The sequence below is a fragment of the Carcharodon carcharias genome, chromosome 9 (genome assembly GCF_017639515.1).
Source record: "Carcharodon carcharias isolate sCarCar2 chromosome 9, sCarCar2.pri, whole genome shotgun sequence".
Lineage (NCBI taxonomy): Eukaryota > Metazoa > Chordata > Chondrichthyes > Lamniformes > Lamnidae > Carcharodon > Carcharodon carcharias.
In genome coordinates this window covers 92,136,159-92,150,309 of record NC_054475.1, presented here as the reverse complement: position 1 = coordinate 92,150,309, position 14,151 = coordinate 92,136,159, and the positions used below count along the sequence as shown (strand labels likewise).

Here is a 14,151-nt window from a genome sequence, read left to right as displayed (position 1 = left end):
GTGACCAAGGTTCTGCGTGAGCGCGAACCGAATGGCATCATGGGTAATGTAGTACGGCACCGCACAGCTCTCAGAACCGGTGAGTGACTATAAATATTTTTATTGCCTAAGGACTTTCCTCCCCCCCCCCCCCCCCCCCCCCCGAGTTAAACGGATTTCATGTTCAGTCCGGAGAGCCGGGGCCTTGAATTCGGCAGGCAGAGATGGTCGGGTTGTAACTTGGTGCAGTGTCTCTCTGGGCCTTGTTTTCGTCTGAATAGTGGGAGGAACAGCAGCTGCCATACTGAAAGAAAGGACATGGTAGCTGGGACTCTGTATGGTCCGTTGTTACTGGAATCTCAGTGTGATGGGACAGGGGCTGAAAATTCACAATGCAGCCACCGGGCAGCGGAGCTGTCGTGATTTGGGTTTTTACAGTACATTCATACACGTTTGATGCCGGCAAATCGGAAATTACAACTTGAAACTTTGGAAGTGACGAAGAAATAGTATCTTTGTCAAAGGCTCACCTCCAGACTGGGTACACAACTACAACTTCTCAATAGTCTTTTGGATGCGATATTAAATGGAGGTACCCTCTGCCCTCTCAAATGGATGTAGAAAATCCCAGGGCACTATTTCGAAGAACAGCAAGGGTGTTCTACCAGCTGGCCCGGCCGATATTTATCCCTCTATCAATAACACAGAGATAGATTTTCGAGTCATTATCACATTGCTATGAGAGCTTGCAATGTTTAAATTGGTTGCGGGATTTCCTACAAAACAAGTGATTAGTCTTCAAATGCACTTCATTTGAATGAAATACACCTGGCCAATTACTACCTTATTAGTCTACTCTCGATTATCAGCAAAGTGATGCAAGGGGTGCTATCAAGCAGTATTTATTAATAATCTCACTGACACTCAGTTTGGGTTCTGCCCGGGCCTCCCAGATCCTGACCTCATTACAACCTTAGTCCAAAAATGCACATGAGAGTTGAACTCAAAGGGTGAAGAGAGAACTTGGAACTGCCTTTGACATCAAGGCAGCATTTAACCTAGTGTGGCATCAAGGAGGCCTAGCAAAACTGGAGTCAATGAGAATAGGGAGGGTGGGGGAAGCTCTCCACTGGTTAGAGGCATACCTGGCACAAAGGAAGGTTGGAGGTCAATCATCTCAGTCCCAAGATATTACTGCAGGAGTTCTTCGGGGTAGTGTCCTAGGCCCAACCATCTTCAATTACCTTTCCTCCATCATAAGATCAGAAGTCGGGATATAAAAACAGAAAATGCTGGAAAAACGCAACAGGTCCAACATCTGTGGATAGAGAAACAGAGTTAACATTGAGTCTGTATGACTCTTCCTCAGAACATTAGCTCTGAACGAGTAATATAGAAATTTTAACTCTTTTGCACTCCACAGAGGCTGCTAGACCTGCTGAGTTTTTCAGCATTTTGTTCTTAATTTTAGATTTCTAGGATCTGCAGTATTTTGCTTTTATTTCAGAAGTGGGGGTGTTCACTGCACAATGTTCAGCACCATTCATGACTCCTCAGATACTGAAGCAGTCCATGTCCAAATGCAGCAAGACCTGCACAATATCCAGGCTTGGGCCGACAAGTGGCAAGTAACATTTGTGCCACACAAGTGCCAGGCAATGACCATCTCCAACAAGAGAGAATATAATCATCACCCCTTTACATTCAATGGCATCACCATCATTAATCTCCCACTATCAACACCCTGGGGATTACTGTTGACCAGAAACTGAACTGGACTAACCATATAAATACTGTGGCTAAAAGAGCAGGTCAGAGGCTGAGAATTCTGCGGAGAACAACTCAGCTCCTGACTTCCCAAAGCCTGTCCACCATCTACTAGACAAGTCAGGAGCAAAATGAAATACTCTCCACTTGCCTGGATGAGTGCAGCTCCAACAACACTGAAGAAGCTCGACACAATCCAGGACAAAGCAGCCTGCTTGATTGACACCACATCCACCACCTTAAACATTCACTCCCTCCACCACCAACACAGTGGTAGCAGAGTGTACCATTTGCAAGATGCACTGCAGAAACTCACCAAGTCTCCTTTGACAGCACCTTCCAAACCCACAATCTCTACCACCTAGAAGGACAAGGACAGCAGATGCATGGGAACACCACCACCTACAAGTTCCCCTGAAAGCCACATACCATCCTCACTTGGAACTATATTGCAGTTCCTTCACTAGATCAAAATCCTGGAACTCCCTCCCCAACAGCATGGTGGGTGTACTTACGATTCAACGATTCAAGAAGGCAGCTAGTTCACCACCACCTTCTTAAGGGTAATTAAGGATGGGCAATAAAAATGCTGGCCTAGTCAGCGAAGCCCAAGTCCCATGAAAGAATAAAAAAAACAAGCTGTAATGTGCTTTGGGGTATGGTTTTCAAACGTGCTATATAAATAGTGTTATCCAGATATTAGACACATGTAGCTAATTAGAAATCCCAGTGTGGCAAACTGCATTTTAAGCAATATATAATAATTTTTAAAAACACACCATTGTTGGGTAAGTCAAGTTTCCATTTGTTTCTGAAAATATACAATTGCATTCCAAGCAGAACCAAGACAGAAGATTCCTGTGATCTTTTATACTGGATTCAAGATTAACTTCACATGATTAGACTCCACCCACAGAACTGGGCGCACCTGCTGGCCGTAATTGCTGGAATGTGCGGAATGCTTTTCTAATTGCACTAATTTTTTTCTCTTTTACTTCATATTAAAAGATATTTAATTCACTAAGAAACTGACTGGTGTATAATGGAACTAGTATATGGTTCAGTATAGTTGTTTGTCATTTTTAGTTTTCTTACATCAGGTTATTAACAGGTGGAGAATTGGACATGCTAATTAAAAATGCTTATTTTTGCGATAAATCCATTTCAGCTGTATGAACTGCTCCACGTTAACCACTTGGAAATACATAAAATATTCTTTTTTTAATGGCAAGTAAAAATAAACAGTTACACTCTGTTACGCTGCCTGATTGCACTGCTTCATGGAAGAATTTATGTTTCTGATTTAGCAAATGAATTTTAATGGCAAATTAAAGTCCAACCTAACTACTGTAATTCCAAGCACAACTTGAGGGTAATTTCCCAATTGAGTCCAAAGAGGACGTTACCTTTTGAGCTATGATCATATTTGCATATGTAATTTAATTTTTTGTGCATTTGTTGGTAAAATGATAAGATGAAATGCTGCTTGTGCATTTTCTATTGTGTGTGTTTTAGTTCCTTGGTTACTGCTTATTGGCTTTCTGCAAAAGTGTAACATAGGTGAAAACTCTGGACTTCTTTACGATGGAGGCACCAGAAACATTTATTTAGAGCTGAGAAGAAAGGCTGGGATCCAAACAATAATGAACAGTTCCAACAGGACACATCATGGCAAACAGCATTCAACCACATTCGCGATGGAGAGTAGGAGTAGATCTCATCATGCACATCAGCATTCTTAGCAATCACTCTGCTGAAGTCAAATATAGCACCTGCAACTGTTGGACAAAAAACCTAAAAGCTGCACTAAAATATGCCGTGTCTTGATAAATTAATGTCAGAATTCCCAAGTTTGAAAGCAAAAGAATGAAAAGTTTCACATTAAGTGATGATAGATGCTTGTTTAAGTACACCTGAAGTATGCTTACCTGTATTGTGTGCAAGGTCTTTCCATTAAAACAGTGTCACCTAACTAGCTAGCTAGCCAGCTGGCACCTAGCTGCCTGCAGCTAGACAGCACTAAAAACAGGAGTAGGCCGATTAGTTCTTGGAGCCTGTTCCACCATTCAATGAGATCATGGCTGATTTGTGCCCTTCATGCCCCTAACTTCATATATCTGCCTTTGCCCCCATATCCCTTAACATCTTCGGTTAACAGAAATCAACAACCTCAGATTTAAAATTAACAATTGGTCGAGCATCAGTTACAATTTGCGGAAGAGTTTCAAACTTCTACCATCCTTTGCATGTAGAAGTGCTTCCTAATTTCACTCTGAAAGGCCTGACTCTTATTTTTTACTATGCCCCCAATCCTAGACTCCCCAACCAACAGAAATAGAGTACATGGAGATAAACTATCAGTTTCCCTTGATACCTTCAAAGCTTTGATCACACTGCCTCTTAACCTTCCAAATTCCCAGGAATACAACCCTAGTTTGTGCAATCTCTCTTTGTAATTTAACCCTTGCCTTGGCTTCCATGTATCATCTGTTAAATCTATACTGTACTTCCTCCAAAGCCAGTTTATCCTTTCTAAGGTGTGGTGTCCAGAACTGCTAATAGTATTTCAGGTGCGGTCTAATCAGTAAAGAAAGGCCATAGTGTACCATTCAAAATAGTATTTTAATTAAGATGAAAAATAATTGTGGGTCTGCTTAGTTAATATTGGATTGCATCTCAATTTGCAAGCATTGTAGGATTACTGCAGGTTATGATTGACTTGTGTAATACACACACCAGAAAAAGGGAAAAAAGTATAACATTTTGGCATTGATTTCCAGATGTTGCAGGAAGACTACTGTTTGTTATTTACACCGAAGGAAGAAAACATTACGTATTAGCATCACGGCCTGGCTAACATTCAGCATGCGTTGGTCCTGTTGGGCAAGCATCTCAAAATTGTACATGGTGTCTTCCTGTAATTCCTGTGCACAAAGACTACAACAGTTTAGTTCACCAAGACTGTATTCAGTATTTAATCGGTTTACTCCTAAGAAACTGAATGACCTGACTTCTCAGCAGCCAGTGCGGGGCGTGAAGGGCCGTAATCCCTTCACTCAGAACCAGGAGGAGGCATGGAGAAAGAAGAATAAAACTGTGCTCACGTATATAGCAGCAACAGCAATTGGTATGATTGGCATGTCGTATGCTGCAGTCCCTCTTTACAGACTTTATTGCCAGGTCAGTAAAACCTTGTGTTTGTGCCTCGTTACCAAGTTGACAGGATAAGCCAACGTTAACAAATGTAAAAAAAAATCAGCTAAACTGAGGCAAAAGTAACTATATGCAAATCACTTGGTTGTTACAGTGTAAAATCAGTACTATTTTAAAATTAAAATGTCCCCAATAACAAAATATTTGATAATGCAAGTGTGGTCACCAGCACAAACCTCATCCCACCCCAAAGAAATCAAACAGTACGTATAATTGAATAGCCACTTTTTCCAGGTCTCAAGTCTGAGACTCTTGAGAACCAGCAGAAACTATTCCACAGTTATACAAATTGCCAAATACAGAGTTGAATAGGAGCAGAGTTGGGAGGGAGGGAATGTAGCTACATGTGCTTTTTTAAAAAAATGTAGAAGCCAAATTACGTACACCTTTGTCTATAAACAGAAATAGTGAAAACTAAGTGGTGAAAAACACCTGGGAAATGTGTATGTTCCAACAAAGTTATGATTGGCAAAAAATACAAGATCACCTTTACCTAATCAGATTCCAAGGCAGTATTTTTTCTGGAGACCTGGCCAGCATTTTTCCCAAAGCCAGTACCCACTGGCATCTCTTTTGTCTATTAATTTACAGGATGTGGGCGTCGTTGGCTAGGCCAACATTTATTGCCCATCCCTACTGCCCTTGAGAAAGTGGTGGTGAGCTGCCTTCTTGAACCGCTGCAGTCCATGTGGTGTAAGTGCACTCACAGTGCTGTTAGGGAGGGAGTTCAAGATTTTGATTCAGCGACAGTGAAGGAATGGCAATATATTTCCAAGTCAGGATGGCGAGTGGCTTGGAGGGGAACTTCGAGGTGGTGATGTTCCCATGTATCTTCTAGATGGTAGTGGTTGTGGGTTTGGATGGTGCTGCCTATGGAGCCTTGGTGAGTTTCTGCAATGCATCTTGTAGATGGCACACATTGCTGCCACTGTTTGTTGGTGGTGGAGGGAGTGAATGTTTGTGAAAGGGGTGCAAATCAAGCCAAGCATGCTAATCATAACATGGAATGGTCACCTCCATAAAGGACACTATATTCCAGGAGTAATTTATTGTATGAAACACTTTTAGATGTTGTGGTGTCACAAGATGCTGCATAGCTGCATGTTTTATGTTTTAAGAAAAAATAAAATTACCTTTTTCTTGAGAATTCTGTATCAGCACCAGTGAAAGTTAAGCTAGTACAAATGGTTTTATACATTGACCTTTATCAGTTAAGCAGAATCCATAATGCTGGTTAAAGTTAACTTTTAGTAGAAACTGCAATCTGAGGTAGTAACTCAGAAAAAATAATGGCCCAGACCTTCCAATGTCCGGATTGTTGGAGACTGGATGTAACTCCCAAGATGCACTTCAGGACTCTTATAAGTCCTGACTGAATGACGACATGGGAATTGCCCACACTGTTTGAACTTCAAATAAGCAATTTCCTTGCGACTCTCCGAAAAAATCTCCGACTTCAGACAGTTCCAACTTACTTACCTGGATAGTTACCCAGGAAATGCTGGACAGGAAAATCTTCATCTTACTCCTATACAACTGACTCCTTTAACCACCCAACTATGTCCTGATTTCCCCAACTCCCTCCCCACCCCCTCTGACCCAACCTGACTAGTTCCCGCCACCTGACTCCCCCCTTGACACCCTGACTCCCCCTCGACACCCTGAGTCCCCCTCAACCCGATCTGACAAACCTCACCACCTGACTCCCTCCTCGAAATCCATATCCAACCTGACTAGCTCTCACCACCCGACTTCCCCCGACTCAATTTGACTAGCCCCTACCACATGTAAGGCCTCCCAACCCCCCCCGAACCGACTGCCCATTAAACCACCTACCCACTCAGCCACTCTACCACCTCACCCAGCTTCCACTCTCCCTCAGCCATATACTCAGACTGAGAACCTTGGGGACCTTTAAATACTTACCAGAATACAACAGCTGGTGCCTTAAAAGGGGCCTGGCTTCTGCACTGATTCTCTTCATTGTTCTCGGTGAGGGTTCCTGTGCTGAGGGAATTCTGCAAGATCTTCCATTGGAAGTTGGAGCTTCCTCTATGTATGCAGATAGGTGGGTATTTTTCCGATTAGAATTGGACACAGGGGTTCTGACTCTCTTCAGAAGTTTTGGGCCAATTTTGGAAAACAGTGCCTTTTGGTCTTAAATTAGCCTCATAAATATAATACAATATAAAGATTAAAAAACTGAGTGGAAGTCGTGAATTTTAATCCGATGTTATAAAGGAACTGCATTACAGCTCATGTTAATGTCATACCAACTGCTGGGTCAATTGTTATTTTTAAATCTGAAACTGATATATTTTTGTTAACTAAAGGTATGAAAGATATGGGGTACAGGTGGGTATCTGGAGTTAGGTCACAGTTTGACCATGATCTAATTAAATGGTGGAAGGGGCCCAAGGGGCTAATTGGCCTGCTCTTGTTTCTATACATTAATACTGCTTTTCTCTTGCAGACTTGGCTGAACTATGCAAATTAGTTCTTTCAATATGTCATTAATTTTCACTGTTGGAACAATAACATGAAAAGCAATTATGTTTGAAATTAAAGATATTATTTTTGAAGTTGATTTTTACAGAGAGATGGTTGTGGCAATGACCACTGTGACATAATACTGTTGCAGGACATTCCATTTCCCTGTCTTACTCAAAAGCTTTTTCAAATCAAATCTGTAACACTTTGCTCCAATAATGTTAGCAAAATAAATTAATTGGCTGACCTGTTGCTGAATGAACTCATCTAGGTTTCTCAGTCTTTAAAACAAAAATTAGCATGGAATTAACTTGGCACTTTGTAGAAAATAACAGTTATTGAATTTTATTTTCGTTATAAACAATCTTTGAGAATCTGGTGTAGTGAAGATTAAGTAATTGGAGGTAGAACATAAGTGTGAGGTAAGGTAGTTTTAAAGATTGCAATGGGTAGTCATACATACATTGGGATGTATTTTCATTCTGGTGCCAAAACAAAAAGTGCTGGTCTTCTAGTTTTAGAAACTATGGTAGATCAACTATCGGTGTACCATGTGGCATAAAACATTAAATGTCATTTACTTCTAGTCACGCATTCAGTATCAATTGTCTGCTTTCAGGCTACAGGTCTGGGAGGGACTGCAGTAGCTGGTCATAATGTGGATCAAGTCGAGACCATGGAGCCTGTGAAGGATCGAGTTATTAAAGTAACTTTCAATGCTGATGTCCATGCCAGTCTGCAATGGAACTTCAGACCTCAGCAAACTGAAATCTATGTGAGTGAAAACAGGCAATATGCTTATACGTGGGAAACCAATTTCACAAGCCGTAATACAGAATAAGTTAAATCAGAAACCACTCTTGGCTCTTGAGACATCATTTTAACCAAAGGACTGTCCTGCCTGTCCAATGCATATGCTGTTAAATAGTTTTTATTGGGGCAGCATGGAAGCCCGCTAAGTTGGAGATTAGTTAATTGCACTTTCAAATGCAGGATAGGGCATAGTAATTCAATGTTACAGCTCAAAACCAGGCAATTTTTTCTAATGTTTTTGTTTTTTTTGTCTATAAGCCATTTCGTCCAATCCCACTCTCCAACTAATTTTCCTATTAATATTCCTCTTTTTTACTTTTACATGGATTCTGCTTTAAAAATAGCTTGTGCAATAAATTCCACATTCTCATTATCCATTGTGTAAAGAACTCTTTTTGTGGCATCCCATTTAATTCCTTTTCTGATTACCTTAAATTTGTGCCACCGTCTTCCCAGTCCAGGTAACTTCCTCTCCTCATTCAAGGACTCTGTAGTTTTCCTGCCCCCCTGGCAATTGTATGCCCTGCCTTGGCCTTGCATCTAAAAAATAGGACATAGGAATGCAGTTATAGGCCTACTAGCGAGCATCAGTCCCTTCTGGCTACTGCTGGAGAACCACTAGGCCTTTAGAAAGCTTTTGGAGTTGGTGCGGGACAGAGGGGGGTGGTGTGGAGGAATTGCACATGAAATCCTTTTATCCTCCTCCTTCACCTTTGGCAGATCCAGGACCCATCCAGATATTGACCATCAAGCTCCTGTAATAAACGTTTGCACCAAGTTTCTCTTGTTCCCCTGCACTGGGGCACCAACATAAATACCCAGAGGAAGCTTAAATTGGAGAACACCCTCTACCAACTCATTTAAATCTTAAAACTTCCCCGCACTAATTCTGAGTCAGAAAATTACATGGCAGCACAGTGGTGTTGGAGGCTTGGTGTAACAGGATACTGCCCCTTTTTTCTCTTCATTAAACCTGAGGACTGCCTGTTTTTTAAGGTGGAGTGAAGAGAAAAATCCACCCTCTCCTCTCCAGTAGTTAAGTAATTGGAGGTAGAACATAAGTGTGAGGTAAGGTAGTTTTAAAGATTTAACTAATAAAACTGTTTTTTTTTTAAATGTGCATTATATGAGTTGAGAGTCCACACTTCCTGAATACCTCAATAATCTGGGCAAACTCTAGGACCAGTGAACATTAAATTTGTGCCAGTGAACATTACATTTGTGTCAATGAACATTAAATTTGTGCCAGTGCTCAAATAGCTTTCAACTGAATGTGGATTGCAAGTTATGAACTATGCAAGGGACACACGGAAAGGGCACCTCCATAAATAGGGGAATAACGGGTCATCTGCAGGAATCGTCACAGGCAGGACGGAGAATTTGACCAACTAGCCAAAGGTCTGATGACTTTGGGCGGGAATTTCCAGTCCCGCGGCGGGCAGTGTCTTTAATATTTTAAAAATAAGTTTATCTGATTACTGGCATGCATGAGCAGACATACTGAGCTCACTAAGCTAACCCTGTGGTGATGGGATGATTGAAAGGGATTGAGAAGTGACTGATATGTCTTAGCTGTGTGTTTTAGCTCTTTCTTTAACTACAATTTACTAGTTGTGCTATATATTTCGGTTTCATTCATTTTGATTTTACTAAAACTCACTGTTGACGCTGTCTCTAGGTTTTACTATGTGTTTGTTTAAATTCTATATATCTTTGTTCTATTTACCTTGGCTTCACTATAATTAATTGAATACACTGTCACTTGCATATATCTTGGCTTCACCATGATTTATTGATAAATTGTGTGAAATTATTGATAAAATGCATGAAATATAATGATCAAAGAGAAAAATGGTATTTAAGTGTGAACAAATCGCCATTCATGGGCATTCATACTGGAACTGTGAAATGCGTGTGCAGATAATACGCTGGTGTTTAAAGTAACAAGACAAATTAGATCAAGAAAGCAGTCTCGATACTGGACTCTTGCATGACTAAGGGGGAGGCGATGGCATAGTAGTATTGTTGCTGGACTAGTAATCCATATTCCCAGGGTAATGCTCTGGGAATCCCGCCACAGCAGATGGTGGAACTTGAATTCAATAAAAATCTGGAATTAAAAGTTGAATGATGACCATGAAACCATTGTCGATTGTTGTAAAAACCCATCTGGTTCACTAATGTTCTTTAGGGAACGAAATCTGTCGTCCTTACCTGGTCTGACCTACATGTGACTCCAGACCCACAGCAATGTGACTGACTCATAAATGCCCTCTGAAATGGCGTAGCAAGCCACTCAGTTTGTATCAAACTGCTAAAAAGTCACAAAAAAGGAATGAAACTGGACGGACCACCTGGCATCAACCTAGGCACTGGAAACGACAATGGCAATCTCAGCCCTATTGATCCTGCAAAGCCCTCCATAGTATCACCTGGGGGCTAGTGCCAAAATTGGAAGAGCTGTCTCATGGACTAGTCAAGTAACAGCCTGACATAGTCATCCTCATGGAATCAGATCTTACAGCTAAAGTCCCAGACACCACCATCACTATGCGAGCAGAGGTGGTGGCACAGTGGTATAGTCGGGAGGGAGTTGGCCTGGGAGTCCTCAACAGTGACTCCGGACCTCATGATGTCTCATGGCATCAGGTCAAATATGGGCAAGGAAACCTTCTGCTCATTACCATGTGCCGCCCTCCCTCAGTTGATGAATCAGTGCTCGTCCATGTCGAACATCATTTGGAGGAAGCGCTGAGGCTGACAAAGATGCAGAATGTACTCTGGTTGGGGGACTTGGTAGCACCACTATTGACTGAGCTGGCCGAGTCCTAAAGGACGTAGCTGCTAATAATCTGCTCACTGACACCCAATTTGGGTTCTGCCAGGGCCACTCAGTCCTGACCTCATTACAGCCTTGGTTCAAATGTGGACAGAAGAGATGAACTCCCCACGTGAGGTGAGAGTGACTGCCCTTGACATCATTTAACTGAGTGTGGTATCAAGGGGCTATAGCAAAACTGGATTTAATGGGAATCAAGGGGAAAACTCTTCGCTGGTTGGAATCATATTTAGCAGAAAGGAAGATGGTTGTGGTTGTTGGATGTCATTTTAGCTCCAGGACATCACTGCAGGAGTTCCTGAGGGTAGCGTCCTAGGCCCATTCATCTTCAGCTGCTTCATCAGTGACCTTCCTTCCATCATAAGGTCAGAAGTGGGGATATTCGCTGATGATTGCACAGTGTTCAGCACCATTCGTGACTCCTCAGGTACTGAAGCAGCCCATGTCCAAATACTGCAACACATGGACAATATCCAGGCTTGGGCTGAGAAGTGGCACGTTACATTCGTGCCACACAAGTGTCAGGCAATGACTGTCTCCAACGAGAGAATCCAACCATCGCCACTTGATGTTCAATGGCGTTACCATCACTGAATCCCCCGCTATCAACAGCCTGGGGGTTACCATTGATCAGAAACTGAACTGGACTAGCCATATAAATACTGTGACTACGAGAGCAGGTCAGAGGCTAGGAATAATGCGACGAGTAAGTCACCTCCAAAGCCTGTCTCCCATTTACAAGATGCAAGTCAGGAGTGTGATGGAATACTCCCCATTTGCTTGGATGAGTCCAGCTCCTGGAACACTCAAGAAGCCTGATACTGCTCAGGACAAAGCAGCCGCTTGATTGGCACCACATCCACAAACATTCACTCCCTCCGCCACCGACACACAGTAGCATAAGTGTGTACCATCTTCAAGATGCACTGCAGGAATTCAGCAAGGCTCCATTGACAGCACTTTCCAAACCCACAACCACTATCATCTAGAAGGACAAGGGCAGTAGATAGATGAGAACACCACCGCCTGCAAGTTCTGCTCCAAGCCACCCAAGGGGAAGTGGTGACATAGTGGTGTTGTCACTGACTAGTATTCCAGAGACCCAGGGTAATGCTCTGGGGACCCGGGTTCAAATCGCACGTGGTAGATGGTGAAATTTGAGTTCAATAAAAATCTGGAATTAAAAGTTTGCCCATTCGGGAAGGAAATCTGCCCTCTGGGGCAATCTGGCCTACTTGTGACTCCAGATCCACAGCAATGTGATTGACTCTTAAATGCCCTCTCAACAAATGCACCCACATCCAATGAATATATCATTGTTCCTTCACTGTCGCTGAATTCCCTTCCTAACAGCACTGTGTGTGTACCTACATCACATGGACTGCAGCAGTTCCAGGGCAACTACGGATGGGTAATAAATGTTGGCTTTGCCAGTGAAGCCCTGTGAATGTTTAAAAAAAAATAGCCCACAAAACCAAATGTTACTAAACTGATAAATCCGTTTATGGATCTTAGTGCATCTTTAGCACTATGTATGGAGTACAAAAGAAATGTTTTGAATTCCTGCTATTATTATGTTGAAGTAGCACTGCTATATAATATGGATCAGTAGCTTTAGTTAATGCCCAATAGTTTTCTTATATTTCTTACTATTAATGATGGCATATTGACCATTGTCAGTGGTATTAATGAGTAAGGAAGTAAATCTTTGTTTTAATCTCACTCCAGGTTGTTCCTGGAGAAACGGCTTTGGCATTCTATAAAGCGAAAAATCCTACTGACAAACCAGTCATTGGAATTTCTACTTATAATGTAGTACCATTTGATGCAGGGCAATACTTCAATAAAATACAGGTATGGACAAAATAAGCCAAGTGTTAGAAGGAAAAGACTTTTTAAGATTTTTATTTAGCCTTCTGATTTAGTCTGATGTGGCTACAGATGCATGGTTTTATTTCCTCTTGCAGTGCTTTTTAAGCCTTCCTGTGGGTCGAATTTCCACATACCTCAGGACCCTCTGCAAATACTAACATACTTCCAGGGACATCATGTTTGTATTGGAACATCTTACATTGAAGGCACGATAGAAATGCAAATAGTTCTTGTGATTTGTGGATTTTGATGCCTTACATATCTGGTATTCTCAGCCCCAGAATTATCTCAGTCCGTTAATTTCAACAAGATGTGGCATCTTAAAGGAAAGAGAAAGTCTCTGGGAACACTTTTTTATTCAAAGCCTCCACTGATTTCAGTGGTGGCTACAGCTATGGTTTAGCCTGGGAGCCATTCTGCAGCTGTCTGACCCTGTACATTATACTACTGCCTAGCCACTTTGCAAACGCACCTGGCAGGATGTTTTCCTCAGGGCCACAGAGTTCTGGAGCAGTTCCCGGTCAGTTGGGTCCTAGGTACAAGGACTCCTCCTAGGAGTAAATGACATCACTGGAACAAGCAAGAAATGAGGACACCAACATAATGGGTCTCCATTTTTTTTCAGTAGTTTTTCAAGGAGTACTTCTCCTTAAATCACTATTTAATCAAATGCTTAGCATGTCATGCATTAAATGGAATGGTACATGCAATGTCTCTAGCACAAAAATCAGCCCTTGTGTTCTTCTGATACACAACACTGAACAGAAATAATAGAGTATAGAAATTCATTACCTCTTGAATCTGAACAATAAACTGTATAGCTTATAATGTGTAGATCTGATCTTCAAGTTTCTGTAGCATCTGAACTTCACCGTCATCGCGTAATCAAATGGAACAATAAGCTTCCATTACAATTAGCTCCACTCAGAATTAGAACTTGAATGAATTGTTGCCTTGTAATTTACAAGATAGTTGTGGATGAGGAAGACCATTCATATGGAAAAAGTGGCCTTTTCACACCTCTCTTACCCTTCTCAAAATGCAGCATCTAACTTTTTTGTAAGTGATCTCCACTTTGTTACTGTAACCACCAGATTTGAAAGTTCTTTCCACATGTTGATCACACTTTGTGAAGAACAGCTTCTTGAAATCAGTCAAGAACTTTCTAAATTAAACCT

The 14,151-nt window shown here is 41.7% G+C and overlaps 1 protein-coding gene across 5 annotated transcripts in view; it reads left to right on the top strand.

The window, feature by feature from the left end:
* The first annotated feature begins 18 nt into the window (after window positions 1–18).
* The window catches only part of LOC121281830 (cytochrome c oxidase assembly protein COX11, mitochondrial), a 51,892-nt gene continuing 37,759 nt past the window's right edge, over window positions 19–14,151 (top strand). For 3 of the 5 annotated variants that reach the window (XM_041194870.1, XM_041194871.1, XM_041194867.1), the window contains exons 1-4: window positions 19–79; window positions 4,527–4,926; window positions 8,069–8,224; window positions 12,830–12,955. In XM_041194870.1, the coding sequence (XP_041050804.1) occupies window positions 4,612–4,926; window positions 8,069–8,224; window positions 12,830–12,955 (597 nt within the window). In that variant the 5' untranslated portion in view covers window positions 19–79; window positions 4,527–4,611. Of the gene's footprint in view, window positions 80–212; window positions 521–4,526; window positions 4,927–8,068; window positions 8,225–12,829; window positions 12,956–13,068; window positions 13,499–14,151 lie in introns of those variants that run through there. The other 2 variants (XM_041194869.1, XM_041194868.1) reach the window with 2 other exon arrangements.